Source organism: Aythya fuligula, chromosome 3, assembly GCF_009819795.1.
Source record: "Aythya fuligula isolate bAytFul2 chromosome 3, bAytFul2.pri, whole genome shotgun sequence".
NCBI lineage: Eukaryota > Metazoa > Chordata > Aves > Anseriformes > Anatidae > Aythya > Aythya fuligula.
In genome coordinates this window covers 119102525-119129333 of record NC_045561.1, presented here as the reverse complement: position 1 = coordinate 119129333, position 26809 = coordinate 119102525, and the positions used below count along the sequence as shown (strand labels likewise).

The window sequence follows — 26809 nt, the reverse complement described above, 5'->3', positions numbered from 1 at the left end:
GACACCGGGCACCGGGGGGGTGCGGCGGAGAACGGGAGGCGGGGGGGGGCAGGGGATGGGCGGGGGGCGAGGCTCCGGGGCACGGGGGCGGCAGCGCGGGGGGAGCCGAACCCGGTGCCGCGCGGTGCGCGGCGAGCCCGATCTGCGCATGCGCGGCCGCGGGGAGGGCGGCGGGGGCGGGGCGTTAGGGCAGGGGGCGGGGGTTAATTAGAGGGGGCGGGGCACTGTGGGGCAGGGGGCGTGGCGTTGGTGTAGGGGGCGGGGTGTAATTGGAGGGGGCGGGGCGTCGGTGCAGAGGGCGGGCCGCTGTGGTGCAAGGGGCGGACTTTAACCAGAAGGGGCGGGGCGTTGTGGCTCAGGGGTCGGGGTATTGGTGAAGGGAGGCGGGGTTTACTCAGAGGGGGCGTGGCGTGCAGGCAGGGGGCGGGGCTTACGGGCAGGGGGCGTGGCGCGGTGACGCGGCGCTCGGGGCGCTGCCGTTGGTCGCGGCCATGTCTCCGCGGCGGGCGGCCGAGCTGTACCGCGCGCCCTTCCCGCTCTACACCGTGCGCCTGCACCCGCGCCGCCCCCTCGCCATCACCGCCGGCGGCGGCGGCGCCGCCAAGACCGGGATCCGCAATGGAGTGGTGCGGGGGGGGAGGGGGGGGGCTGGGGCCTGCGGGGGGGGGCGGGGAGATGGGGGGAGGGGGGAGGGGAACGGGAGCGGGAGCGGGGTCCCGAGGTCCCGGCATGGAATGGGGGGACTGGGGTCGGGGTACCGGGACTGCAGGGCCAGGATGGGGGTACCGGGATCGGGGTACTGGGGTACCGGGGTAGGGGTACTGGGGCACCTGGGTACCGAGCCGGGATGGGGGTATTGGGATCGAGGTACCGGGATCGGGGTACTGGGGTGGGGGTACCACGGTCATGGGGCTGCGGGGCCGGGATGGGGGTCCTGGAGCTGGGATGGGGGTCCCAGGGTATGGGGCCGGGATAGGGGCGCTGGGATCAGGGCTCCAGGATACCAAGATGGGGGTACTGGGTACCAGGGTACCGGGCTGGGATGGGGGTACAGGGATGGGGGTCCCACAGTTATGGGGCTGGGATGGGGGTGACAGGGTACCGGGCTGGGATGGGGACACCACGGTAATGAGACTGTGGGACTGGGATGCAGGTAGTGGGGTAACTGGGTACCGGGCTGGAATGGGGGCACAGGGATGGGGGCACTGGGGTACCAGGGCCAGGAGGCAGGATGGGGATACCGGGGTACCTGGGTCCCGAGGCCAGGATGGGGTCACTGGGGCCGGGATGGGGATCCCAGGGCCGGGGGGCAGCCCGGCTGAGCGTGGGGCGGTGCAGGGCCACCGGGCGGCAGCCCCCCCACAGCCCCCTGCCGGTGCAGGACCCTGAGGCCGTGCCCACCCCCCCCGCAGCACTTCCTGCAGCTGGAGCAGGTGGGGGGGCAGCTCAGCGCCTCGCTGCTGCACTCGCACGACACCGAGACCCGCGCCACCATGACCATGGCGCTGGCGGACGACTTCATCGCGGCGGGGCAGGACGCCGACTGCCACATCCTGCGCTTCAGCCTGCAGCCCCCCCCGGGGCGCGGGGCGGCCGGACGGGACGGTGAGGGCCTGCACCTCCCCCCCCCGGGGCGGGGGGCGGCACGGGGACAGCGCGGGGCTGGGGGCTCCCCTTGGGGCTGCGGCAGGGTCAGCGTCGCCTTCCCCGCTGCAGCCGGTGGGGAGAAGGGGCCGCGGAAGAGGAAGGGCCCCAGCCCGGCGGCGCAGGGCGAGACGCAGAACCAGACAAGTGAGGTGACCGTGGAGAGCCTGCACAGCGTCCGCACGGATTTCAGCCCCGACGCCCTGCAGAAGGCCGTGCGCTTCAACGCCGACGGCTCCCTGCTCGTCACCGGGGGGGCCGACGGCTTCCTGCGCCTCTGGGAGGTGGGCACGGGGCGCGGGACCAGGGCCAGGCACCGCTGTGCTGCCGCACCGTGCGGCTGGCGGGGAAGAGCCTTTGCCCATGGGCTGCTCTGTTTCACAGTTCCCCAGCATGAAGAAGACGCTGGAGTTCAAAGCCCACGACGGGGAGATCGAGGATATCGCGCTAGGCCCTGACAACAAGGTGGGGTGGGCGGTGGCTGGGAGGTGGTGGGCGGCAGCAGCCTGCCCCGGCCCCGCTGCTGGAGCGCTCCTCGCACCCCTCTGTGCAGGTGGTGACGGCGGGACGGGACTTCCAGTGCTGCGTGTGGCAGCGGGACCAGCTGGTGACGGGGCTGTGCTGGAACGAGAACCTGCCCGGCATCCCCGACAAGGCGTACCGCTACCAGGCCTGCCGGTGAGGGCCCTGACACGTGCCAACAGGGGCTAGGTCCAGGGCTGGGGAGGGGACGGCCCTAAACCCCCACAGCGCCCCAATCCTGCCGCTGGGCTCAGCGGTGGCGGTGCTGAGCGTAGGGACGGCCCCGACGCTCCCCGTGCGGCTGCGAGGAGCGGCGGTGCCGGCACGGGGTCATCCTGCGCTGTCCCGCGGCAGGTTCGGGGCGGTGGAGGACAACGCCGGGGCGCTGCGGCTCTACACGGTGCAGGTGCCCCACAAGCGGGAGCGCCGCCCGCCGCCCTGCTACCTGACCAAGTGGGACGGGAGGAGCTTCCTGCCCCTGCTCACGCGGCCCTGCGGCAGCGAGGTGGTGTCCTGCCTCTCCGTCAGGTACGGCGCGGGGCTGGGTGCGGGCACGGTGCCACACCGGCCCCGCTCACCGCCACCCCTCTCCGCAGCGACTCGGGCACGTTCCTGGGGCTGGGCACCGTCACGGGCTCCGTGGCCATCCACATCGCCTTCTCGCTGCAGGTGAGCAGGGGCGCGGGGAGGGGGCGCGGGGGCCGCCCTGCCCCTTAGGGCTGAGGTGAGCGTGCCGCCCTCCCTGCTCCCCCTGCAGAGGCTGTACTACGTGAAGGAGGCGCACGGCATCGTCGTCACCGACGTCGCCTTCGTGCCCGAGAGCCAGCGCGGGCGGGAGCTGCTGGCAGGGAACGAGGCCGCCCTGCTCAGCGTGGCTGTTGACAGCCGCTGCAAGCTGCACCTGCTCCCCGGCAGACGTAGGTGGCTCAGCTCCTGCCCCCTCCGTGCGCAGCGGGGCCGCGCAGCCCGTCCTGCACGCGCAGGAGGCAGCGGGACCCCCCGGGTACCCCCCTCAGGCCCTGCTCTCCCCTGCAGGCTCCCTCCCCGTCTGGCTGCTGCTGCTGCTCTGTGCCGGGCTGATCGTGGCCACCATCCTGCTGCTGCAGCTCGCCTTCCCCGGCTTCCTCTAGGCCCCGGGGCCAGGACTGCCCCCCGCGGCACCCCCCGGACTGTGGAGCAGATGGACCCAGACCCGGACCCGGACCCGGACCTGGCCGTCCTGCTGGTGTTGGGCTGTGGGGAGCATCCTGGGCTGCAGTGCGGTGCGGGGCCGGCCCCAGGGTGCAGCGTGCCGCCGGCTGGGCTGGGTCCAGCGCTCTGCCCACTGCCATTAAACCCGGAGCGTGAAGGCAGCGCCGGCCCTGTCTGTGCTGGGGGGTGGCGGGGGGCACAGCAGCTCAGCCCACGCCGTGCTCGTGCTTTGTTGGCCCTGCCTGGCTCACGGCCACGCTGCTGCAGGGCGAGCGCGTTTATTGGGGGTGTCAGGCACCGTCCTGCTCCGCGGCCCCATCCCCATCCCCCCCCAGCTGCTGGAGCTCCTCGCCGTGCTCGAAGACGGCGGTGATGAACTGGGTGAAGACGCGGTCCATGTAGGTGCCGTGGCGGGGGAAGAGGCCCTCCAGGAAACCGATGTGGCCGCCGTGGGCCGTCACCAGCAGCGCCACGTGGGGCAGGCGCCAGGCGGCCTCCACCGGGATGGCTGCGAGGTGCCAGCGGGCGGGGGTCAGCCGCTGCCACCCCCCAACGGGGCCAGCTCCAGTCCCCCCCCCCAGCCCCGCTCACCGTGCAGGGGGGAGAAGGGGTCGTCGGAGGCGTTGAGGCAGAGCAGGGGCACGCGGACGCGGTGCAGCTGGCGCGCGGGGCTGGCGGCCTGGTAGTACTCGCTGCAGCTGCTGTAGCCGAAGGCAGGCGCCGTGTAGCGCTCGTCGAACTCCCGGATGGTGCGGGCCTGCAGCGGGGGGACAGCGGGCGCTCAGCCCCGGGCACGAGTGCGGACTGCTCCGAGAGCAGCCCTGAACGGGGCTGGGGGGTGCTGGAGGGCAAAAAGCTCAGCACGAGCCAGCAGCACGCTTGCAGCCCAGAAGGCCGACTGCGTCCTGGGCTGTGCCAACAGAGTGGCCAGAGGGCAGGGAGGGGGCTGTCCCCCTCTGCTCTGCCCCCGGGAGCCCCCACTTGGAGCACTGCGTCCAGGTCTGGGGCTCCCAGCACTAGAAGGAGGTTGATCTTTTAGAACAGGTCCAGAGGAGGGCCACAAAGCTGATCAGAGGGCTGGGGCACCTCTCCTGTGGAGAGAGGCTGAGAGAGCTGGGGCTGTTCAGCCTGGAGAGGAGAAGGCTCTGGGGAGACCTCACTGCAGCTTTTTGGTGCTTAAAAGGGGCTTAGAAGAAAGATGGAGAGAAACTTTTTGCTTGGGAGGGTAATCATAGGACAAGAGGGAATGGTTTTGAACAAGGCAGATTTAGGTTAGAGGTTAGGAGGAAATGCTTTAGAAGGTGGTGAGGCACTGGCACAGGCTGCCCAGGGAAGCTGTGGCTGCCCCATCCCTGGAGGTGTTCAAGGCCAGGTTGTACAAGGCCCCGGGCACCCTGATCTGGTGGGTGGCATCCTGCCCACGGCAGGGGGTTGGAACTGGGGGGGGCTTTGAGGTCCCTTCCAACCCAAGCCGTCCCGTGGCCAGGTGGCACTTGGGCCCCGGGGGTGGGCTCCACCTGCAGGATGTGCTCCACGTCCACCTTGTCCCCGATCACCGCCCGGTGCCTGCAACGAGCCTGGGTCAGTGCCAGGGGTGCCGCTGGTGCCCCCGGTCCCGGCGCGTAGCCCCGTGTAGCCCCCAGCCCCACCTTTGGATGAGCTGGCAGAGGCTGGCGGCCAGGCGGCGGTTGAAGAGCAGGGCGTTGAGCGGCTGCTCCAGTGACGCTGTCGTCTCCAGGGGGTCCCAGCAGGGGGACGCGGCCATGGCCGCCACCAGCCCCGCCGCACGGCCCCTCCGAGCCAGGTAGTTCAGGAGCTGCATCCTGTGCCAGCACCGGGGTCAGGGGGGGTCGCGGCCGCCTCCATCACCCTGGGGTGTCCGTCCCGTCCCCTACCCGCCCAGGGAGACGCCGGCAGCCAGCAGCGGGGCGTGCGGGTACCGGCCCCTGACGTGGGCGATGGCCGTCTCCAGGTCCTCCGTGTTGCTGGCGCAGAAGGTCCGGGGGGTCTGGGCGGGGGGGGCACAGCCGGGTTTTGGCCCCGCAGCGCCCCGGCCCCGCAGACGGGGGGGCTTGGGGAGGGTCTCACCAGCAGCTCCTCGCCCCGGCAGCCCCGGTTGTTGAGCACGACGGCCCTGGGGGAGAGCAGCTGTCACGGGGGGGCAGCGGGGCAGCGGGGCAGCCCCCCCCCGGCACTCACCTGTACCCAGCGCGGGTGGCCCCGTGCACCATGTGCAGCACGTAGCTGGCCTGGCTGCTCCCCACCAGCCCCGGCAGCAGCAGCACCGTGGGGCAGGCGGCGGGCAGGGGGCTGCCATCGGCCCAGTCCAGGATGAGCTGCCCGCCGTCGGGTGTGCGGATGGACTCGCTGTGGGACGGCAGTGTCAGGCATGGCTCGGACCAGTACAGACCAGTACAGCCCAGTACAGCCCGGTATGTCCCAGTACGGTGCGGCACAGACCAGTACAGCCCGGTATGGCTCGGTACAGCCCGGTACAGCCCAGTATGTCCCGGTACATCCCGGTACAGCCCGGTATGTCCAGGTACGGCCCAGTACAGCCCGGTACAGCCCGGTATGTCCTGGTATGTCCCAGTACGGCCCCGCACAGCCCGGTACGGCCCGGTACAGCCCAGCCCGGCCCTGCCGCGGGCTCACCTGCGGTAGCAGACAGCCGGGCAGGACTGCAGCAGGGCGCGGAGCACGGTCTGCAGGCGGCCCTCGGGGCACCAGGCCGTGGGGCGGAACGGGGCCCGCAGCGCCGGGCAGCGCCGCCGCAGGAAGGCCACGAGCCGCGGGCCGCCGGCCAGCACGGGGCGCTGCGGGGACGGCCGGGGGGAGGTCAAGGGGGGGTCAGGGGGGTCCCGCCGCCGCCGCCGCCCCCTCCCCGCCCGGCCCCGCGCCCACCTTCGGCGCCCCCGCCCAGCAGAGCCCGAGCAGCGCCGCGGCGGCGGCCGCCAACAGCAGCGGGGGGAGGGCGGCGGCACCGGGCGGCTCCTCCGAGAACATCGCGAACCGCCCGAACCGCGGCCACGCCCACCGGGACGGACACGCCCACGTGGCCACGCCCACCTGGTACCACGCCCACCGCCACCATCCCGCCCACCACGGCTGAACCCCTCCAGCACGGCCCCGCCCTCTGACCCCGCCCCTACCCGCCTCGGCCCCGCCCCGGGCCGGGCGTGTGCAGCGCCGGCGGCCATCTTTGTGGCGGGCACACGCGAGGGCAGCGGTTAACCCCTGCGCTGCCGGCGCGGGAGGGACCCGGCGGGGCGGGGCGGCGACGTGGCCCCGGGCGGGGCGGGCTCCTCGAGCGGTCACCGGGAGGCTGAGCCCGGGGCTGGGGGAGCGGCACGGGGCGGAGGGGGGCTGCGGGGGGCTGCGGGGTGCGCCCGGTGCCCGCAGCCTGCGCTGTGCCGTGCGGGTGCCGCCGTCCCGCTGTGTCCCGGGGCCCGGCGGGTGCCACGCGCCGGTGCCGCCCCCGCCCCGCCCCGCCCCCCCCCCCCCCGGGCGCACGATGGGGACCCCGCGGGCGGCCCCGCTGCTGCCGCTGCTGCTGCTGCTCCCCGCAGCCTGCGCGGCACCGAGGGACGGGGGGCACAGGTACGGGGGGGGGGCTGCGGGTGAGATGCGGGGGGTTTGGGGGGGGGTTTGGGGGGTGTTGGGGGCACAGGGACGCAGCTCGGGGCTGCGGTGTGGGTGTGCGGGGACAGAAGGGCCCTGCTGCTGCCCCCACCCAGCGGCACAGGTGACCCGGTGATGGACCCCCCCCATTTTCCCCCCCCCAGGTCAGAGGCTCCCCCAGCCACGAGGCCCGATCCTGGTCCTGACCCGCTGAGCCCGGAGCCCCCCGCGCTGCAGTGAGTGCCTGGGGGTGGGGGGGAGCTGCAGCCCTGGGGGGGGGGGACACCCAACGGGGGGGCTGCGGGGCACGGGCAGTGCCTGGCTGGCCACGGGGCAGGGGAGTCGTGGGGCAGGCTGTGGGGCAGGGGCAGTGCATGCACCCCCAGCCCCAATGCCCCCCCCAGGCTGTTGCGGAGTGCGGTGAGGAGCCTGGGGCAGCCGGAGCAGGACGCAGAGGCCATGACACGGGAGCAGGGTAAGGACAAGCAGCATCCGTGGGGCTGGGGTGCCCCAGGGGGCTGGGACAACACGTCCCCAGCCCCACTGAGCCTGGCCCCAATGCGCTCCGCACCCCACAGCCCTGCTGTACCTCTTTGCACTGTATGACCACGACCGGAGCGGGCGCCTGGACGGGCTGGAGCTGCTGCAGCTGCTGGGAGCGGTGCTGGCACAGGGGGGCACGGGGCAGCCCAGCCCTGAGGCGGTAGGTGCAGGGGGGTTTGCACCCCAGGGGGAGTTGGGGGAGCGGGACAGGCTCTCACTCACCCTGTCCCCATCCCTGCAGGTGGCTGTGCTGGTGGACCGTGCCCTGGAGAGGCAGGACCGCAGTGGGGACGGGCTGCTGGACCCCTCTGAGCTGCTGCTGCCTGGCGGAGAAAAGGGACCCCCAGGAGAGCCACTGGTGGGAGCGGGGGTTGGCCAGGAGGGGATGGTGGGGGGACACGTGGAGGGGCCCGGGGGAAGAGTGGAGACACCAACAGTGGATGAGGGGATGCCTGCAGTGGATGCGGGGACAAGCAGCCCAGAGCCTGGCCCAGCAGAGGGGCAGGGGCTGCCAGACGCTGCCCACCCAGAGGGGCAGGGAGACCCTGGGGCTGGAGCCCCCCAGGGTGAAGTGATGGAGGTGGAGGGAGCCCCCAAGAATGGAGCCCCCGAGAATGAAGCCCCCACAGATGAAGTCCCCAGGGCAGAGGCAGCCCCTGCTTTGGAGGACCCTGGAGAGATGTAGGTGGTGGGGGGCTCCTGGCGGGGCTGTGACCCCGGCGTTGTCATGGGTCCCTGCCCCGTGCTGGCCCCAGTGATGCTGCCCCACAGGCTGTGGGGTGCAGTGCCCCAGCTGAGCAATGGTTTGGATGCCTGCTTGGGTCCCCTGCATGCCTTGGGCAGGGCCAGCTGCAGCAGGTCCTGGGGGGCCACGACATGCGTGTTTTCTCCTGTATCACTGTGGGACGAGGAATACAGGAGCTGCCACCCACGCTGTGCTCCCTGCGGCGACGCTGGAGGGGTGGGGGCGTGGGGCTCCCCGGGGCCTGGCACCAGAGACGGCGGTGGGGTGCCCAGGAACTTTATTGGGAGCGGGGTGAGGGGGGCCAGGCTGCGGGGTGGGGGGCAGCGGCAGCCGCAGCTGCGGCTCAGACGATGCCGTCGTAGCCCTGGATCCCGCACTTCTTGCCCGCGATGCGGCAGCCGAAGTTGAGCGCGTCCTGAAGGCTCTGCCCTGGGGACGGGGGGAGGTGAGGGGAGGGGAGGGGGGATGCTGGGGGGCAAGGGGGGGTGCTGGGGGACACTGCAGCCCCCCGGCTCTGCGGGGCCGTGCCCACCTCCCGAGAGCGCGAAGATGACGGCAGCGTTGAAGGTGTCCCCAGCCCCCAGCGTGTCCACCAGGGTCTCTGGGGGGCAGGCGTCCGCGTGCAGCAGCTCCCCGCCGGGCCCCATGGCGTCGGCCCCCTCCTCGGCCCAGGCGCAGATCAGCGTGGCCCTGCGGGGAGAGGGCACTGGGTGGGACCCCCGGACCCCCAGAGCTGGTCCCCACCCCATGCCCACTCCTGTCCCCATGTCCCACCGCCAGCCTGTGCCCCCTGCCCCGTCCCGGGCCCCTCCCCCGCAGCCTGCCCCCCCAGCCCCCCATCCCAGCCCCTTACCCTGGCTGCACGCGGCCGCGCAGCCCCCGCAGCGCCTCCGGTGCCGAGCGGTACCCGAAGTGCTTGGCCAGGTCCTTGCTGATGAACACCTGCGGGGGGGTCAGCGCCCGGCCCCGGGCACGGCCCCCCTGCCACGGCCCCCCCCCGTGCCCCGGCGGCGACCCCGACCCCCGCAGGGCAGCTCCAGGCCCCGCCCCCTGCCCCAAGCCCCGCCCCCGGCCCACACCCAGGCTCCTGGCCCCGCCCCCCGCCCCACACTGACCACGCCCCGAGCCCCGCCCCAATGTCAGCCCCGCCCCATAACCCCGCCCCCAGCCCCAGCGGACCAATCCGTGGCGGGGCGTGGCGGGCCGTACCACGTCGCCGTGCGCCAGCAGGGGGAGCAGCTCCTCCCGCGGCTTCTCCACCTCCACCGAGGTGCGGATGCGCCGTGCGGGCGGCAGGGCCCGGTTGTGCTCCTCCACGCGCTGGATCATGCGCAGCTGCTCCGCCGCGTTGCGGGCCTGCGGGCGGCACCGGGCACGTGACTGCCCGGCCCCGCCCCCTGTGAATAGCCCCGCCCCCCTCGACCCCGGCCCCGCCCCCTGTGAATGGCCCCGCCCCCCGTCCCGGTCCCGCCGCACCTCCCAGTGGATCCAGCGGTACCGCTCCAGGTCGACGCGCTCGAAGTCGCGGGCGGTGACGTCGGGCAGGTTCCTGCGGGACCGGCCGTCAGGCGGGGCCGGGCGCGGCGGGCCCCCCGCGTGGACGAAGGGCAGCCCCGTGCCTCGACTCTGCCCCGGGCAGAGGTTCCCCCCGGGTGAATGATTAACGGCGCCGCCGTGCCCCGGGGCGACCCGGGGGGCAGCGCGGGGCCGTGCCGCCGTCCTGCGGCGCGAGACGCGGCCGGGTGCCAGGCTGCCGCCAATCACGGCGGTGGCGGGGGGGAAGTGATTGGGGGCTGCGGAGCCCGGGGACGATTGGCAGCGATTGTGTGTGCGGAATCACGGGGAATCACCCGGTCGGGCTGCCCTGGCGGCTGTGCGGGGCGCGACACCCTTACGTGTCGTAGAGCACAATGGTCCGGGAGCCGCTGGCGGCGTTGACGACGCAGCAGGCGCATGGCACGTCCCCGCGGGGCTGCCAGGCCACGTGCGTCACGTCCACACCCCGGCGCTGGAAGTCGGCCACGATGAAACTTGGGGGACAGAGAGCAGGGTCAGGGCGGCCACGCACCCGCTGGCGTGCAGGATGGTGCGGGTGCCCCGGCTGGCGCTGGCGATGACGACGGAGGTGGGCATGCGGCCGCCGGGCTGCAGCACCGCGTGGCGCACGTCCACGCCGCGGCGCCGCAGGTCTGCCAGGACGAAGCTGCCGGGGCGAGACACGGGGGCCGCTGCAGCGTCACGGCGGCCCCGGGACCCCCCCCCGGGCCATGGGGAGCCCCGACCCCGTCCCCGCACCCACTTACTCGGCAGCGTGCCCGGGGGCCAGCGAGCCCATGAAGGCGCAGGGGGCTCCCAGCAGCGCCAGCACCGTGCACGAGTTGGAGGCGTTCCCGCCCCGCTGCCACCGCTGCGACAGGCACCTGCAACGGCACGGCGCGGATCGGCACGGCATGGCACGGCATGGCACGGCTCGGGCACGGCTCAGCACGGCCCGGCACAGCCGGTGCGGTCCCCGCGGTACCTGGTGTCGGTGTCCTCGGCCGGGTACGCCTCCACCACGCTGATGATGTCGAGGCACACGAGCCCCACGCACAGGATCCGCTTCTCCGCCGCGGGGCCGGGCGCGGGGTCCCGCAGCGCCGCCGCCCCCGCTGCCCCCGCTGCCCCCGCTGCCATGCTGCCGCCGGGCTCTGCGCTGCGCCCCGCTCCGGGACGGTTCCGGCACCGCCCCGCCCCCCGCCCCGCCCCCCGCCCCGCCCCGCCAATCAGGGCCCAGTCCTCCAGAGAGGGGCGTGGGCGATGGGAGGGCGTGGTCGTTCGGGACACGCCCCCAGGACGCGCCCCCGAGGGTGCCCGTGCCGGGAGCGCGCGGGAAGCTCCCTCCCCCCCCCATCCCACCCAGCGGGTGCGCGGGCACGCGCCGCTCGTGTGCCGGGCGGGCACACCTCGTGCACGCGCACACCTCGCACCGGCACTGCCCGCGTGCACAACGGGCACCCGCACCTGCACGGCCCCGCGGGGGCACGGGGGGCACGGGGTGGGTGCAGGGTTGGTGCAGGGTGGGTGCACGTCGGGTGCAGGCTGGGTAAATCGTGGGTGCAAGCTGGGCGCGTGGTGGGCGCATGGTGGGCGCAGGCCAGGTGCACGTCGGGTGCAGGGTGGGTGCAGGGTGGGTGCACGTCGGGTACGTGTCAGGTGCAGGTTGCTGGGTGCAGGCTGGGCGCATGGTGGTGCAGGGTGACACAGGCTGGGTGCAGGCTGGGTGCATGACAGGTGCCCGGTGGGTGTGTGCCGGGTGCTGGCCGGGTGCTGCGTGCGGGGCGCAGCTCGGCACGTGCCTCGGGGAGCGCCGTGGGCAGGTTAATGTGTCACGGGGCTGGGTGCAGCGGCCTCGCAGGTAGGGGCGGGTGCAGGAGGGTGCGTGGCACAGGTAGGGGCCGTGCGCGTGGCGGGGCACGGGGCCAGCCCCGGTCAGTGGCCACGTCCCGGGGCTGAGTGCGCGTGTGGGAGCAGTGGCCATGTGTGGTGGGGGGGGTGGAGGGGGGCGCCGAGCCCTGTCCCGGCCCCGTCCCGGTGGTGCAACCTTTGCTCGGGCAGGGCGTGCCGGGCGCAGCACCATGCGGCTGCGGGGCCTGGCCAGGGTGCACGGGCTGCGGGTGGGGGTCCGGGTATGGTGGGGGGTGCTGTGGGCACCAGTGGTGCCAGGTGTCTGTGTTGAGCTGTCTCCACCTGGGCCGTGCGGTGTGCGGCCCTGCCCCGTGCTGAGGGAACCTTTTCCTTCTCCCCGTGGTCCTGGGCAGCCGGGCAGCCCCATGCCAACGCTGTGTTCCCCCCACCCCCAGGCACGGCAGCGGTGCGGGATGGAGCGGCAGCTGCGGGAGCTGCGGCTGCAGGAGGAGCGCGACTTCCTGCAGCGCGTGGCGCGGGGCACGGGCAATGACAGGGCGCTGCCGGACACGGAGCCACCCCTGGGCCAGCCGCACCGTCGGGGCACCGCCATCGTCCCCGAGCCCCTCGCCAGCGACGCCCTGCTCCAGCTGCCCAGTAGTCCCCTGTCACAGAGGTACCTCAGGAGGGGCAGAGGGGGTGCACGAGGGCCGGGGCTGCCCCACCGCTGTCCCCGTGTCCCCCTGTCCCCAGGGACCTCAGCCTGATCGCGGAGGCCATGGGACGCAGCGACTTCCTGCGGCGCCTGGGCGAGGGCTGCCCCGAGGCGCTGGCCCAGAGCTTCGTCCCCGTTCAGCACGGCCCCGGGGACACGGTGCTGGCCGAGGGCGACGAGGGCAATGCCATGTACATCGTGGCAGGTGGGAGCGGGCACGGGGTGCGGGCTGGGGTGTGCATGTGCCCGTTGGGGTGTGCACGCATGGGGGCACGCATCTGGGTGTGCTGCACCTGCCGTGGGCACCAGTGCCCTGTGCATGCACACGTGGGGCTGTGCTGCCCCTGAGGGGCCACACGTGCCCGTGCACACCAGCTGCACATGCACTCGATGCTGGGGCCATGACACGTGTAGGGTGCATGTGTGAGGCTGCCTGCGTGTGCGTGCACATGCCCACGCGTGTGTTTGTGCACGTGCGAGGCCGCCTGCTCTGTGCCACCTCCCTGCAGAGGGGCAGCTGAGCGTGACGCAGCGGGGCCGGCAGCTCCGCACGCTGGGGCCGGGTGATGTCTTCGGGGAGCTGGCCATCCTGTACCACTGCAAGCGCACCGCCACCGTGCAGGGTAAGGGCCGAGCCCCCCGTTCTGTCCCCCCCCCCCGGCCCCAGCCCCCCCTGACACCCGTTGTGCCCCAGCGCTCAGCCCCGTGCGCCTCTGGGCCATCGACCGGCAGCGGTACCGCGCCATCACCACCAGCAGCGCCAAGCAGCGGCGGGCCAAGGTCCTGGACTCCCTGCGAACGTGAGTGGGGCGCGTGCCCCCTGCCCCTCTGTGATACCCCCAGCCCCACGGCCAGCCCTGAGCCTCGAGGTGCTGTCCCCTCTCATCACCCCTGGCAGAGCCGCTGCACAGCCCTGACCTTGTCACCGCCACCAGGCCCATCCCCACCCCGTCTGATCCCCGTCCCATCTCCATTTCCACCCCCAGCCCAGTCCCAGTCCACATCCCCATCCTTGTCCCCAGCCTTGTCACTGTCCGTGTTCCTGTCATCATCCTCACACAGCCCCAGCCCTGTCCTGCCTGTGGCTGTGCTGGGCTCTGGAGCTCGGGGAGGACACAGGGCGCAGGATGCAGGGTGCAGGGTGCAGGGCGCAGGGCGCAGGTAGGGCTGCAGCGGCCCCGGGCCCAGCCACCTCTCTTCGCAGGGTGCACTGGCTGCAGGACCTGTCCGACAGCCACCTCTCCAAGCTGCTCGACGCCATGGAGGAGGTGCGTGCACGGGGGGGGGCTGCGGGATGGGGTCCCCTGCCCAGCGCAGCCCCGAGCACCCTGTCTGTACCCGCAGTGCTCCTTCGCACCCGGCCATGTCATCATCCGCGAGGGGGATGAGGGGGAGAGCTTCTACATCATCCTGAAGGGGCAGGTGGGTGCAGTGCCGTGGGGCAGGGCCGTTCCTCCCATCCCACTCAGCCTGGCCCCACATCCCCTTGCAGGTGCGGGTGAGCCAGCGGGTGGACGGGCAGGAGAAGCTGCTGCGTGTGCTGGGCGCCGGCGAGCACTTCGGGGAGCTCTCGCTGCTGGAGTAGGTGCCCTGGGGCTGCAGGCAGCTCCTCTGCGCCCTGTGCGTGTGCCCGCACACCTGCTCTTGTGCACGTGGAGCTCGCACATGCTCCTCTGCATACGCCCCTCTCCTCCTCCATGACCACCGGTCTCTCCGTGCAGGAACATCCGCCGGACAGCGTCGTGCCAGGCGCAGGGACACGTCACCTGCATCACGGTGGCCAAGGAGTGGGTGTCCCCGTGTCCTGCAGCCCGTCCCCGCGGGCACACGGCCGGGGCCTGCCTGCCCCACTGACACCCCCTCTGCCCCACAGGGACTTCCTGGAGATCATCCCCTTCTGCCCCAGGCACGACTCAGACGCGTGAGTGTCCGTGGCCCTGCGGGGTCCCCACGTGGGTGCCGGCTGGGAGGGTGCTGGGCGCCCGGCAGGGATGGCAGCGGTGACGTGGTGCCAGCAGCAGGTCCTGGACTCTGCCCCGGGAGCACTGCCAGGCCCAGGCACCGTCCTGCTCCTGCCGAGCCCCGTGGCACGGCCCCGGCGCGTGCTCACCATGGCACCACGTGTGGCCCCACGGGAGGTGTCCAGAGTCCCAGCCCCCCAGGCTGGCTGAGGCTGGGAGCACCCCTGGGTGTCCCTGTTCCCCCCCTCCCCTCCCAGCAGGTCCACCCCAGCAGGGTGCCCAGCCCCACAGCCAGGCAGCTTTGGGCGATCTGCTGGGGGGTGGGGAGGGTCCCCCCATGGACCCCCCACAGCCCCGTCCTGGCCTCACGCATGGCCCTGGGTCCCTGTGGGGTCCTGCTGTGCCGTGCCCATCCCAGACAGGCTGTGGGGCTGTGGGGCTGCGGGCTGTGTGCTGAGCCGGGGCTGCTTCTCCCTGCAGAAACGCGGCTGCGACAGAGGTGCCGGCCCCAGCGGACCCCAGGCGGTCAGTGTGGGACGGGGATGGGGGTGGGCACAGGGATGGGGGTGCCTGTGGGAACGGGGACAGGGCTGGGCATGGGACTGGGACAGGGACAGGGACGGGCGGCTGCTGGTGCTGGCGCTGCAGGGCTGTGGTTCCCCCCGCAGGGGCTGGGGGTCCCCGAGCCTGCGGCAGCCGTCCCCAGCGGTGCGGCTGGAGGACCTGGTGGCTGTGCGCTACGAGGAGGGGCAGAAGCAGGGGCAGCCCGTCGTCCTGGGCACCGGCGGCTTCGGCAGGGTCGAGCTGGTGAGAGCCACGCCTGGCCTGCGGGCACCCCCTGCTGACCCCGTCCCCGTCCCGGCACCCACGGCCACCCCTGTCCCGCAGGTGCGGTGCCGCGAGCGGCTCTTCGCGCTGAAGCGGATCCGCAAGGACTGGGTGGTGCGCACGCAGCAGCAGGAGCACGTGCGCACGGAGCGGCGGGTGCTGGCCCAGAGCCGCTGCCCCTTCATCGTGGGGTGAGCGGGGCCAGCAGCGGGGGGCCGGGCTCAGCGCCACGCCGAGGCCCCGCTGACCCTTGCCGCCCGCAGGTTTTTTGGCACCTTCCGGGACAGGCAGCACGTCTACCTGCTGCTGGAGTTCTGCCAGGGCGGCGAGCTGTGGACCAAGCTGCGCGAGGTGTACGGGGCCGGGGGGCACGGGCTTGGGGTGGGCAGGGATGTGCCGTGCAGTGCCGTGATGTGCCGTGCTGTGCTGCACTATGCTGTGCTGGCTCGTGTGGTGCCGTGCCGTGCCATGCCATGCTGTGCCATGCCGTGCTGTGAAGCACTGCATTGTGCCGTGCCGTGCCGTGCCATGCCGTGCCGTGCTGTGCCGTGCCGCTCTGCGCTGTGCCGAGCACGGAACCCTGCCCCGCAGGCGCTACTTTGAGGAGCCGCTGGCCATATTCTGCTCCGCCTGCGTGGTGGAGGGCCTGGAGTACCTGCACAGCCACGGCATCGTCTACCGCGACCTGAAGCCCGAGAACCTCATGCTGGACAAGCAGGGCTACGTCAAGCTGGTACCTGGGGGGAATGGGGGTGCCGGCACGGTGCCTGGTGCTGTGGGGGGGCAGCAGGGAGGGCGCTGTGGGTCCCTGTGGGCGTGGGGCCGGCTGAGAGCTCCTGCACCGCAGGTGGACTTCGGCTTCGCCAAGGAGCTGGAGCGCGGGGAGAAGACCTACTCCTTCTGCGGGACGCCCGAGTACCTGGCGCCCGAGATGCTGCGCCACGAGGGCCACGACTTCGCGGTCGACTTCTGGATGCTGGGCATCCTCATCTTCGAGATGCTGGTGGGCAGGTGAGCACGCCCTGGGGCTGAGCCCACCCGCCCCCGCGGCCAGGCCTGACGCCCCCACGCCCCGCAGGCCCCCCTTCCACAGCGCTGACCCCCAGAAGATTTACAGCCGCATCCTGGACGGCGTCTTCTCCTTCCCTGCTTCCCTCAGCGAGGCCGCCTGCTCCCTCGTTGCAAAGCTCTGCAGGTCTGTGTGGGGGTCCCGGGGGGGGGCAGCCCTGTGGGTGGGGGTGCCCTGGGAGGCCCCAACCTGCGCCCCCTGCCCCATCCCCGGCCCTTTTGCAGGCGCCGTCCGGGGCAACGCCTGGGGAACACGGCCACCGGCATCCGCGGCATCAAGAAGCACAGGTGAGGGGGGTGCGGGTGGGGGGGGGGCCGTGCTGCAGCACCCCCTGCCCCTCCTGCAGCACCCCCCCCCCCCCCCAGGTGGTTTGGGACCCTCAAGTGGAAGAAGCTCGCCCTGCAGCAGCTGGAGGCGCCCACCCTGTGGCTCATCAAGCAGGTGCGGCCGGGCCTTGGGGTGGGGGGCGCGGGGCGGGGGGAGGAGGGCCCAGCACTGACCCCCGCCCCCCCAGGGCCCTCCCTACACCAACTTCAAGCGGTTCTCGGTCGACCGGACGCCGGCAATGGACGAGCTCTCAGGGTGGGATGAGGATTTCTGATGGCAGCCGGACCCCCGGCCTGGGCACCCCCCACGCCCCCGCTGCGGCGCTGCCGGGACCAGGGCAGCGCCCGGGGGCTGCCCCCGGCCCCCGGGGGGCAATAAAGCACGTGGGGGGCAGGAAGGAGGCGGGAGCCATGGGTACAAAACCCGGTGCCGCATCTTTATTGAGGGGGGGGCGCGGGGCGGCGTGGGGGGGGCAGGGCAGGTGGTGAGGGACGCGTGGCGGCGGGGGAGCGAGGGTGGGGGGGTGCTGATAAATAACGGGGAGTGGGGTGGGGTGGGGTGGGCTGGGGGGGCCCCGCGTGGGTGCAGGGGGACGTGGGGGGGGTCCAGGAGCCATGGGGCGGCGAGGGGTGGGTGTGAGGGGGGGTGACTAGGGGCCCTCGGCGTCGTAGAGCAGGGCGCCGCTGAAGACGGTGAGGGGCTCGTCGGGGGCGTGTGCCAGGCGCCCTGCCACCAGGTCGACGCAGAGCGTCTCGCCCGCCTCCAGCGGCAGGATGAGGCTGAAGACCCCCAGCGAGCCGGGGCTGGGCTGGTGCTCGGCCACGGGCTGGTTCTCCAGCCCCTCGGGCTGGTACCCGGCCGAGTCCAGGCGCGCGATGCCCTGGTTGGAGCGCGACAGCACCGCCTCCAGCTTCTCGCCCTTGTGCCCCGTCAGCACCACGCTCACCAGGTAGCGGCCGCTCACGGGTGCCGTGAAGGTGCCTGCAGCAGCGGTGTCAGTGCACGGCGATCCCCAGGCCCCGCGGTGCCCCCAGCAGGAGCTCAGCCCCCCCCCAACTCCCCGTGGCCATCATCGTGTCCCCAAGGCACCCCGCCGTACCCCACGCTCCCCGCAGCCCCTGGGTTGCCCAGCTTCACCCCAAAGCCATCGCTGTGCCCCTGAGGACACCCCCACCCTTCGTTGCACCCCAGGCCCACGTTTCACCCGTGCCCATGCAGCCCCCCCCCACTCCACAGCCCCCATCCCCACGCACGGCCAGGCGCGGGGTCGGCACTCACCCGTCTCGGGGTCGTAGGCGCCGCCGTCGTTGAGCAGGACCTGGTCGAAGGGGACGGTGCCCGGCTCCGCGCGCTGCGTGCTCAGGGCGGCCGAGAAGGCGATGTGGGGCACGGAGCCCGGCTCCCCCACGGCACCTGGGGACGGTGTCAGGACGGTGCCCCCACGGCACCCCCTGGCCCCTGAACTCCCACCCCCGGCTGCACCCGTGCCCCACGTCCCCAGCCCCTCCACCTCCATCACCAGCTCCCCCTGCCCCACTGTGCCCCCCCGCCCTGCACCCCCCCACCCCGCAGCCCCCTCATCCCAGCCCCTCGCACCCCCCCACACCCCAGCCCTACCTCTCTCTCCTTGCAGACCTGAAAGGGAAGGGACAGGGTGGTGCTGTGGGGTGGGGTGGGCAGGCGGCACGAGCCTGGCCAGCACCGGGCAGGCACGGCCCCACTGCTGGAGGCTGCCGGGGCACGGGGGCTGCTCCTTACCTGGGGGGCCCACGGGGCCTTGTTCTCCGTCCTTGCCAGGAGGCCCAGAGGGGCCAGGGGGGCCCATCTTCCCCATGGGGCCTTCAGGTCCAGGGGGCCCAGGAGGGCCTGAGGGAAGGGGGGTGGGTTAGAGCCCCATCCCTCACCCCAACGTCCCCGTGACTTGAGGCCCCACGTCCCCATGCACCAAGCCTCATGCCCCCACGACTTGGGTCCCCATGTCCCCCATGCATCCCAGCCCCATAGCCTGCAGCCTGGGGTCCTGCACCCCCTCACCCCCATACCCCACACCCCCAACGCTGAAAGCCCTGGGTCCTGGCATCCCCACACCCTCACACCTCATGGCACTGTGATTGTCCCCGTGCTCTGTCTTCAGACATTGCCCCTTGTTCCCCCATCCCCACCTCCTGCAGCCCCCATCCTTTGCACACCCATGCCCCATTCCCACATGCCCTTTGGCCCCTCCCTGTGTCCCCTTCTCCCCCTGATGGTGCCCCCTTCTCCCCAACCCCATGCCCTCTCTCCCCATCCCCCTGCCCTCTCTCCCCGTCCCTGCTCCCCCAGTCGCCGCGCACCGGTCAGGTCCCTGCTCGTGAGGTTGAGCATCTCGGCGCGGAGCTGCTGGAAGCTGGCGTTGAGGGCGCCCAGGCGCGCCGGGAGCTGCATCGCCTTCTCCAGCAGGGCGCTGTGGGTTCGGGCTGTGCCGTTCAGCTCCCGCAGGGCGTTCCACAGCCCCGCCACGTGCCGGCCCAGCCCCTCGCGGACGCCACGCAGCCCTCCCGACACAACCTCCAGCTGCTCGCAGACGCCCTCCAGCTTGGCCACCCTGGGCTCCAGGCCGGCCGGGCAGCCCGCGGGGCCCGCGCGCACCAGGTCCCGCACCAGCCCCTCCAGCCGCTCCTCGCTCTCGGCTGCGCGCTCGGCGACCTCCGCCTGCACCCGGTCGAGCTCCGCGGCCAGGCGGTCCTTCACGGCACCCAGCTCGCGCAGGCCGGCGTCGTGCTGGTCCACGGCGTCCTGCAGATCCTGCACCGTGGTGTTGAGCAAGCCAAAGTACAGCAGCGCCTCCGACAGCTCGCCCTGCAGCGTCTGCAGCTCCCAAGGTGTCGTGCCTCCGAAGACGCTGAACCCCTCCAGCGGCTCCTCCTCCTCGGCTGCCGTGGGGTCGGGTGCGGGCGGGCTGCAGGCGTTGGTGCAGGCGCCCACCTCCTCCCGCAGCCGCTCCAGCTCCTCCCGCAGCGGGGAGCAGGGCTGGGCGCAGGCACCGGTGGCGCTCAGCCCCCGCAGCTCAGCCTCCAGCTGCCCCAGCCGGGCGCCCGTCCGGTTGTGGAGCTGCTCCAGGTCCCTGCGGGTGTCCTCCAGCGTCTGCCCACCGGAGCTCCCCCCTGCCTCCAGCTGCCCCAGCCGCCCCGCCAGCCGCTCCAGCGTCTCGCCCTGCTCCCCCACCAGCTCCCGCAGCGCCTGCAGCGAGCTGCCCGGCCCGGCCCCGCCGGCCCCCAGCTGCCGAAGGCCAGAGCTGAGGGTGCGGAGCTGCGCCTCGTTGTCCTCCACGCGCCGCTCCAGCTGGCTGAGCGCGGAGCCGTCCCGGCCATCGGCAGTGGGCTCCGGGCAGGGCCGCCCGCAGCGCGCCAGCACCCCCTCCAGCTCGGCCAGGCGGGCGCCGCGCTGCGCCCCGCTCTCCGCCAGCCCCTCCAGCGCCCGGCTCAGGTTGGCCATGTGGCCCCGCAGCCCCTCGGTGTCAGGGGGCCCGGGGCCGGCCCGCGTGGCGTTCAGCCGCCCCTCCAGCTCTGACAGCCGCCGGGCCAGCACCGGCCCCGGCCCCGGCCCAAGCACCGCGCCGCGCGACCCCTCCAGCCCGTCCATCCGCTGCTCCAGCTCGGCCACGCGCCGGCGCAGCTCGTCGGGCGGCGCGGCGGGGGCCAGGCGGGTGCTCAGGCTGCTGACGTGCCGCTGCACAGTCTCCACCGCCTCCCGGTTGCGCTGGTCCACCGAGCCCACCAGCTTCTCCAGCGCCCTCATGCGCTCCCGGTCCTCCGCCTGCTGCCGCCGCAGCCCCTCGGTGCCGGCCAGGCAGGCGCCGCAGGAATCCTGCACCCGCTGCTCCAGCTCGCGCAGCAGCGCGGCCCCCGCCAGGCCCCCATCCGGGGCCGGGCTCCCCCCGAAGCCATCCCGCTCCCGCTCCAGCTCCTGGCTGCGGATGCGGTCGTCCAGGCGCTCCAGGTGCTGCTGGATGTGGCTGAGCGTCTCCCGCACGTCGGGGGGCGCGGCGTCGGCGGGTTGGTGCTTGCCATTCGGGCTGCCCTCGGCCACCTTACGCAGGTCCTGCAGCAGCTTCTCCTGGCCCTCCTGCACCGAGGCCTGCAGCTCCTCCAGCTGCTTGCTCAGCCGCCGCACCTTCTCCTCCAGCTGCTGCACCTTCTCCGCCTCCCCACCGCCAGCGGGCTCCGGGCTCCGCGGGGCAGTGCTGCCCCGGCCCCCCCCGGCGCTGCCTTCCCCCCCCAGGCCGCTGAGCGTGTTGCCGAAGCCGGAGAGCGTGGGGCGGCCGGGCCGGGGCCGCGGGCGGGTGGTGGTGAGGGAGGGCCCCGCTGCCGGCCCCTCAGAGCAGTCCTCGCCCGAGTAGCCCTGGCAGCACCGCCACTCCAGGTCCGACACCGTCTTGTGGGCCACCTTGTAGCGGGGCCGCAGGAAGCTGCGGTACCTGCGGGCAGAGGGGACGCTGCTGACGGGGGGGGGGGGGTCCTGGTCCCTGCCGCCCCTCCTCCCCCCCAGCCTCCGCGCCGGTCCCTGCCCACGGAGGCGCTGCAGGAAGAGGCTCTGGGCTGGGAGGAAAACCAAACACAGGCTGCGGGCTGGCCCAGGCGGCGCGACCGCACCAGGCTCTTGCACAACCAGGCCGGCCGTGGCCACGCTCGCTGCCCTCCAGGGGGCGGCCCCTGCACATCCTGCCTGCCCCCCAGGACGGGGCTGGCACCCAGCACCCACCGCCACGGCACCCAGCGCTCTGCTCCGTGGCTGCCCGAGTGCCGGACACGGGCCCTGGGCAGAGCCCCTGGTCCCCAAACCGGCCCCCAGGCGGCGCGGGGGTCCCTGGCCCCGATGCTGAGGGGCAGTTGGCCCCGGGGGGGACAGCGGCGCCGCTGTAAAAGCCGGGTCAGGGCAGGTCAGGCGCCGGCCACGAGCCGCTGAGACCGCGCTCTTGCAAAAAAGTAAACACGTCCCGGGGAGGGTAAACAGCGGCGCCGCTGGGGGCCCCGGGCGCTGCCCCCCGGCTCCCGGTCCCACGCCCCCGCCCTGCCCGGCCCCACTCACGTCAGGACGCGGGGGCACTGCAGCTGCCCCCAGCCGCAGGGCTGGTAGTCGGGCTTGACGAAGCTCTCGACGCCGTCCTCCACCACGCAGCTCACGCTGCGCGTCACCACGTAGGCGCACCAGTTCCTGCGGAGAAGGCGTCAGGGCCCCGCACGGCACGCACCGGAGCCCCTGGCGCACCCTGGGCGTCCCCCCACGTGGACCAGGCACCGCCATGGGACCCCCCCCACAGGTGCCTGCCCTGCCGGTCCCACCGGTAGCAGCCGTCACGGCCCAGTGCTGTGGGGTTAATGGGCCGGATCCTGCCCCGCCGCAGCCCCTTCACCTCTGCCCAACCCCACAGCCCCGAGCGCTTTGAGGGGCCCTTTCAGGAGCCGTGGAAGGGGCCGGTGGCACTGCGGGGAGTGACCGCAGCCCTCACGTGGCCACCCACAAACCAGCGAGCCCTGCAGGGATGGGGATGGGGACGGGGACCCTGCTCATGGGTGCAAGGGGCGGCCAGGGATGCACGTGCGTCCTGCGAGGGCCTGCATGCTGCAGGGATGGGGGGGCTCTGGCCCCATGCTGCTGCTCTGCAGAGCCAGGCTGGTCTGTGCCCCCCGGCCACCCCCTGGCTGTCACTGATGTGCCCCCAAGCCTGGAGTTCACGAGCCGGGGACGAAGCCCTGGCGCCCGGCCAGACCTGATGGCGAGATCCTGCCTGGGGGGCACGCTTCTCCCAGGGTGTGGGGCGGGGCCCCCAGCCGGCCCCACGGGGGCTGCAGCCCCCAGAACACGCTGCGGGGCCCCTCGGCTCCGTACGGGGTGTGGTGGCCAGGCTGCAGGGCGGGACCCCGGCCCCCCAGCCCACCCCAGGGAGCGGGACCCCGGCCCGGCCCCACGCAGCGCGGATGCCCCAGCCCAGCCTTATATGGTCCGAGCCCAGAGCAGCCCCACACAGCGCGGCCCCCCCGGGCAGCCCCCCACGGCGTGGACCCTCAGCAGCCCCGGCCCCGTGCTGTGTGGAGCTGTGTGGAGCTGTGAGGAGCTGTGCGGTGCCGTGGAGCTGAGCAGTGCGGGGGCCCTGCAGAGCCGCGGCCGGTTCCCGTCAGCCCGGCTGGTTCCCCTCAGGCCCCGGCTCCATTCCAGCTCCTCCCCGGGGGCCGCCGGGAATTCCTGCGCTGACGGCCCCCCCTCTTCCCCCTTCCCTTCCCTTCTCTTCCCTTCCCGGCCCCCCCCGCTCTCCCCCCCCCCCGTGCCCAATCATCCCTGGCTGATGGTGCCCGCGGGGCCCTGGCTCCCACTGCCCACCCTGGGGCTGCATCGGGGCACATCCACGTCCTGGGAACAGGCTGGGAGCCCTCCCGAAACCACGGGGCATGGGGATGGGTCCCCGTGTCCCCCCGTCCATGGGGACTGCCTGCGGTGACCCTCGAAGCAGAGGGAGCAGCCCCAAAGCACAGAGATGGGTTCTACCTCCCCCAGGCCACGGGCACAGGGCGCTGTGCCCCAGCCCCTGGGGACGCCCCGCTACGTCCCCAAAACCACGGGCAAGAGCCCAGCCAAACCCGGGCTGTGCCACCGCGCTCCGTGAGCCGCGGGATGCCCAGCCCACGTGCGCCCTTCCCGGGCAGCCCCACGCCGGCAGCCGGGTCCCGCGTGGAGCAGGGTCCCTCCAGCCCCCACCCCAGGGCCCTGGGGCTGCCGCGGGGCTGCGGTGGGGCTGGGGGGACACATCCCGTGCTCCATCCCGCACGGCCACGATGTGGCTGCGGAGAGAGGGTGACCCCCAGCTCCGGTGCGGGACCGGCCCCCGACCCGGGGGGCAGGCACGAGCCGAGCCCCCGCAGCTGGGCACGGCACGGGCAGGGGCTGTCGGGGCCCCTCACCCGCCCCCCCGGCACGGGGACCCCGCGGCGGGGCACGCGGCTCGGGTGCGCGCCCGGGATCCCCGGCACCGGCACCCGGCGCGCACGGCCGGGCCCCCGCCCGCCCCCGCCCCCGCTCCCCGCGCCCGTCGGGCCGCAGCCCCCGCCCCGCGCCCCCCCCGGCTCATCCCCGTTATCCCCGTGCGTGCCCTGGGACGGGGCAGCCCCGCGGCGCATCCTCCCCGCACGGCTCCCGCCGCCCCGTCGACGCCCCCCCCGGCCGGGCTCCCGTGCTGGACGTGCCGCCGTCCTGCCGCTGCCGGGGCCCCCCCGAGGGCTGCGGGGCGGGGGCCGCCGCCCCGGGGGCTCCCTCCCCGTCCCGCCCGGCGGTCCCGGCTCCTACCTGTGCCGGCTGGCGGCCCGGGCACCGCTGTGGGCCGCGGCGGGGCCCTGCGGGGCCGTGGCCTGGGCCGGGCTGAGCGGGGCGGCCCCCCCGGTGTAGAGGCTGTACCTGGGGGGGAAGTTGGCGGCCAGGGCCTGCGCGGCCAGGAGGCACGGCCAGAGCCAGGGGGCCATGCTGGGCGGGCGGGGGGCGCGGCGCGGCTTGGGGGGGGGGGCCCGGCCCAGCTCAGGAGCGCATGGCGCGTCCCGTCGCGGCTCCGTCCCTCCCGGCTCTGCGGCTCGGCTCGGCACGGCGCGGCTCTGCCCTCCCCTCGGCCAGCCCCTCGCCGCCAGAGCCGCCCCGGCGCTGCCGCCCGACGGGGTCCCCGGGGCCCCCCGCTTCCTGCCCGCCTCGGCCTCCGCCGGGCACCGCCGCCGGCCCCCGCGCCTGCCCCCCGCCCCCCGCCGCCGCCCGCACATCTGCTTCTCGTTAGGCTGGGACAGCGGGGACGGGCAAGGAGGGACGGGGAGAGCCGGAGAGGCCGGGCAGGGGGCCAGGGCTGCAGGCAGCCGGCGGGGCCGGGGCTCCCGCACCGCCCCGCCGGCCCCTCGCGGCCGCGCTGCCCGGCGGGGGCTGTGCCCGCTCCCCACGGGGGTCGCGGCGGCTGCGGGGGCCCGGCCGGGGGCTCCCCGGGGCTCCCGCACGGCCCCGGCCCGGCCGCTGCCCGCGGGGGGCTCCCCGCAGCCCCGGGACGCGGCCCCCCCGGGGGCAGGCTGCCGGCACGGCGCCCTGCCCGCTGCCACGTCCCCGGGGCAGCGCCCGGCCCCACGCGGGCTCCCGGTGCCCCCCCGCGGCCCGGCCCCACGGGGCTCCGCGGGGTCCCCACGGACACGGCGGGCACACGGAGGGGACCCGGAGGGGACCCCGCGGGGCCGCCCCCGCTGAGGTCACGGCCCTGGCCCCCGGCCCGCGCTGACACCGCGGCTTCCCCGGCCGGGCGGTGACGTCACGGCCCCGGCCGCTGCAAGCGGTGACGTCACGGCTTGGCCCCGGCCCCGGTGACGTCACAGCCTGGCGCGGCGGCCGGGGGAGGAGAAGAGGCGCGGGAGGGGGCGGGAGGGGAGGGGGCGGGACGGGGGCTGCCAGCACCGCCTGGCGGGGGGCGGCCGGGACGGGCCTGCCCCTGCCCCTGCCCCCTGCCCCCTCCCTGTGCCCCCTGCCCATATCCCCCATCCCCTGCCCCTATGACATACACCTATCCCTATCCCTGCCTCTGCCCCCTGCCCCCTGCCCTCTCCCTGCGCCCCCTGCCCCTATCCCCCATCCCCATCTCCTGCCCCGTGCCCCTATCCCTGCCCGTGTCCCCTGCCCCCAGGCCCTATCCCCCATCCTCTGCCCCTGCCCCCTGCCCTCTCCCTACGCCCCCTGCCCCTATCCCCCGTCCCCATCCCCTGCCCCCTTGCCCTTCCCCTGCCGTCTCCCTGTGCCCCCTGCCCATATCCCCTGCCCCGTGTCCCTATCCCCATCCCCTCTCCCCTTCCCCTGCCCCCTCCCTGTGCCCCCTGCCCCTATTCCCCATCCCCTGCCCCTGTGCCCTTATCCCCTGCCCCGTGTCCCTCCCTATCCCTGCTCCTGTCCCCTGCCCCCTGCCCCTATCCCCCATCCTCTACCCCCTGCCCCTTCCCCTGCCCCCTCCCTGTGCCCCCACCCCCTGCCCCCCGCCCCGTCCCTGCCCCCCTGGAGGCGCCGACGCCGCGCTGCCCGCGCCGGGCCGTGACGTCACGCGGGGGGCCCGTGACGTCACGGCCGCAGCCACCACACCCCCCCCTCGCCGGGCCCCGCCCCCCCGCCGTCCCACGGTGCCCCGCGGCCGGAAGTGGCGCGAGGAGCGGCGGAGACGTGGCCGGCGGCGGGAGCGGGCGGCGGAGAGTGAGCGGCGGGGGGGGAGGGGAGGGGAGGGGAGGGGCGGGGGGGAGCGGGGGTCCCGGGCCGGGTGGGGGCGGGGCGGCGGCCCGTTCCCGGTCCCGGTGCCGTTCCCGGTCCCGGTGCCGTTCCCGGTCCCGGTGCCGTTCCCGGTGCCGGTGCCGGTCCCAGCCGCCGCCGCCCGCCGCAGGATGATCACGGACGTGCAGCTCGCCATCTTCGCCAACATGCTGGGCGTGTCGCTGTTCCTGCTGGTCGTGCTGTACCACTACGTGGCCGTCAACAACCCCAAGCGCCACGACTGAGCCCGGTGAGCGCCCGGTACCGCGCAGCCCCCCCCCCCCGGAGCCGCCCCCGGCACCGCCTCCGCCTCCCCCGGGCCGGCCCTGCCCCGTCCTGCCCCGGGCATCTCCGCAGCCCGGCGGGCAGCAAGGCCTGGCCTTGTACCGGCCCCATCCCCGCCCCTGTCCCCCCCCGTCCCGTGTCCCCAGCCCCTGTCCCCTCCCCGCTCTTGTCCCTGCCCCAATCCCTGCCCCCATCCCATCCCTGTCCCTGCCCCCCTCCCTGTCCCCAACGTTGTCCCCTCCCCACTCTTGTCCCTGTCCCCATCCCATCCCCACCCCTAGCTCCATCCCTGCCCCTGTCCCTGTCCCGTGTCCCCAGCCCCCGACCCCTCCCCGCTCTTGTCCCTGTCCCCATCCCTGCCCTTACCGTTCTTTTCCCTGCCCCAATCCCTGTCCCCATGCCCCCCCGTCCCTGTCCCTGTCCCTGTCCCCGTCCCCACTCACTGTCTCTCCCCACAGGACTGCCCAGAGCGGAGCTGAGCAGAGCGGAGCCGACCCGAGCGCCCCGCACCATGGGGGCCATGGAGGCGCCCCGCGCCCACCCGCCGTGCCATGTGGCACCGCGCACCGTGCTCGGTCCCGACGGGCGTTAACACAAACACGATACAAGATAAAACCGTGTTATGTAAAAATGCCTCCCGCCGGCCCGCGGGGCGAGCAGGGCGGCTCCCAGCACCGGGCACGGTGCCGAGC

The 26809-nt window shown here is 74.1% G+C and overlaps 7 protein-coding genes across 7 annotated transcripts; 4 read left to right on the top strand and 3 right to left on the bottom strand.

The window, feature by feature from the left end:
- Positions 1–488: 488 nt before the first annotated feature.
- On the top strand, positions 489–3518 carry PREB (prolactin regulatory element binding). The gene is made up of 9 exons (XM_032185485.1): positions 489–626; positions 1413–1605; positions 1717–1928; positions 2029–2109; positions 2198–2322; positions 2521–2694; positions 2763–2835; positions 2924–3083; positions 3202–3518. The coding sequence occupies exons 1-9, from the start codon at positions 492–494 to the stop codon at positions 3294–3296; spliced, it is 1248 nt and encodes a 415-aa protein (XP_032041376.1). The 5' UTR covers positions 489–491; the 3' UTR covers positions 3297–3518.
- A 101-nt stretch (positions 3519–3619) lies between these two features.
- ABHD1 (abhydrolase domain containing 1) lies at positions 3620–6557 on the bottom strand. The gene is made up of 10 exons (XM_032185483.1): positions 6483–6557; positions 6275–6426; positions 6013–6198; positions 5557–5724; positions 5446–5491; positions 5253–5365; positions 5007–5180; positions 4875–4923; positions 3949–4114; positions 3620–3865 (listed from the first exon to the last, which is right to left on the bottom strand). Exons 1-10 carry the CDS (start codon positions 6555–6557, stop codon positions 3648–3650), a joined length of 1347 nt encoding a protein of 448 aa, XP_032041374.1. The 3' UTR covers positions 3620–3647.
- A 314-nt stretch (positions 6558–6871) lies between these two features.
- Positions 6872–8206, top strand: CGREF1 (cell growth regulator with EF-hand domain 1). Its single transcript, XM_032184542.1, has 5 exons — positions 6872–6957; positions 7143–7214; positions 7383–7453; positions 7557–7681; positions 7763–8206. Exons 1-5 carry the CDS (start codon positions 6872–6874, stop codon positions 8204–8206), a joined length of 798 nt encoding a protein of 265 aa, XP_032040433.1.
- A 360-nt stretch (positions 8207–8566) lies between these two features.
- KHK (ketohexokinase) lies at positions 8567–10879 on the bottom strand (the record flags this gene model as incomplete). The annotated part of the gene is made up of 8 exons (XM_032184541.1): positions 8567–8695; positions 8799–8956; positions 9120–9208; positions 9476–9622; positions 9743–9815; positions 10162–10296; positions 10570–10686; positions 10788–10879. Coding segments are annotated over 8 exons (897 nt in total), but the record flags the coding sequence as incomplete, so codon positions are not given.
- Positions 10880–12126: 1247 nt separating this feature from the next.
- Positions 12127–16827, top strand: LOC116488259 (cGMP-dependent protein kinase 1-like). The gene is made up of 19 exons (XM_032185738.1): positions 12127–12296; positions 12362–12573; positions 12878–12991; positions 13063–13168; positions 13573–13636; positions 13713–13790; positions 13861–13949; positions 14090–14155; positions 14242–14289; positions 14810–14854; positions 14998–15136; positions 15218–15348; positions 15421–15510; positions 15749–15890; positions 16005–16168; positions 16236–16352; positions 16451–16513; positions 16592–16667; positions 16741–16827. The coding sequence occupies exons 1-19, from the start codon at positions 12127–12129 to the stop codon at positions 16825–16827; spliced, it is 2001 nt and encodes a 666-aa protein (XP_032041629.1).
- A 361-nt stretch (positions 16828–17188) lies between these two features.
- On the bottom strand, positions 17189–24043 carry EMILIN1 (elastin microfibril interfacer 1). Its single transcript, XM_032184540.1, has 7 exons — positions 23871–24043; positions 21621–21746; positions 18887–21009; positions 18312–18419; positions 18171–18188; positions 17832–17966; positions 17189–17534 (listed from the first exon to the last, which is right to left on the bottom strand). The coding sequence occupies exons 1-7, from the start codon at positions 24041–24043 to the stop codon at positions 17203–17205; spliced, it is 3015 nt and encodes a 1004-aa protein (XP_032040431.1). The 3' UTR covers positions 17189–17202.
- Positions 24044–25737: 1694 nt separating this feature from the next.
- OST4 (oligosaccharyltransferase complex subunit 4, non-catalytic) lies at positions 25738–26748 on the top strand. The gene is made up of 3 exons (XM_032185066.1): positions 25738–25778; positions 25963–26082; positions 26576–26748. The coding sequence occupies exon 2, from the start codon at positions 25964–25966 to the stop codon at positions 26075–26077; it is 114 nt and encodes a 37-aa protein (XP_032040957.1). The 5' UTR covers positions 25738–25778; position 25963; the 3' UTR covers positions 26078–26082; positions 26576–26748.
- Positions 26749–26809: the final 61 nt, after the last annotated feature.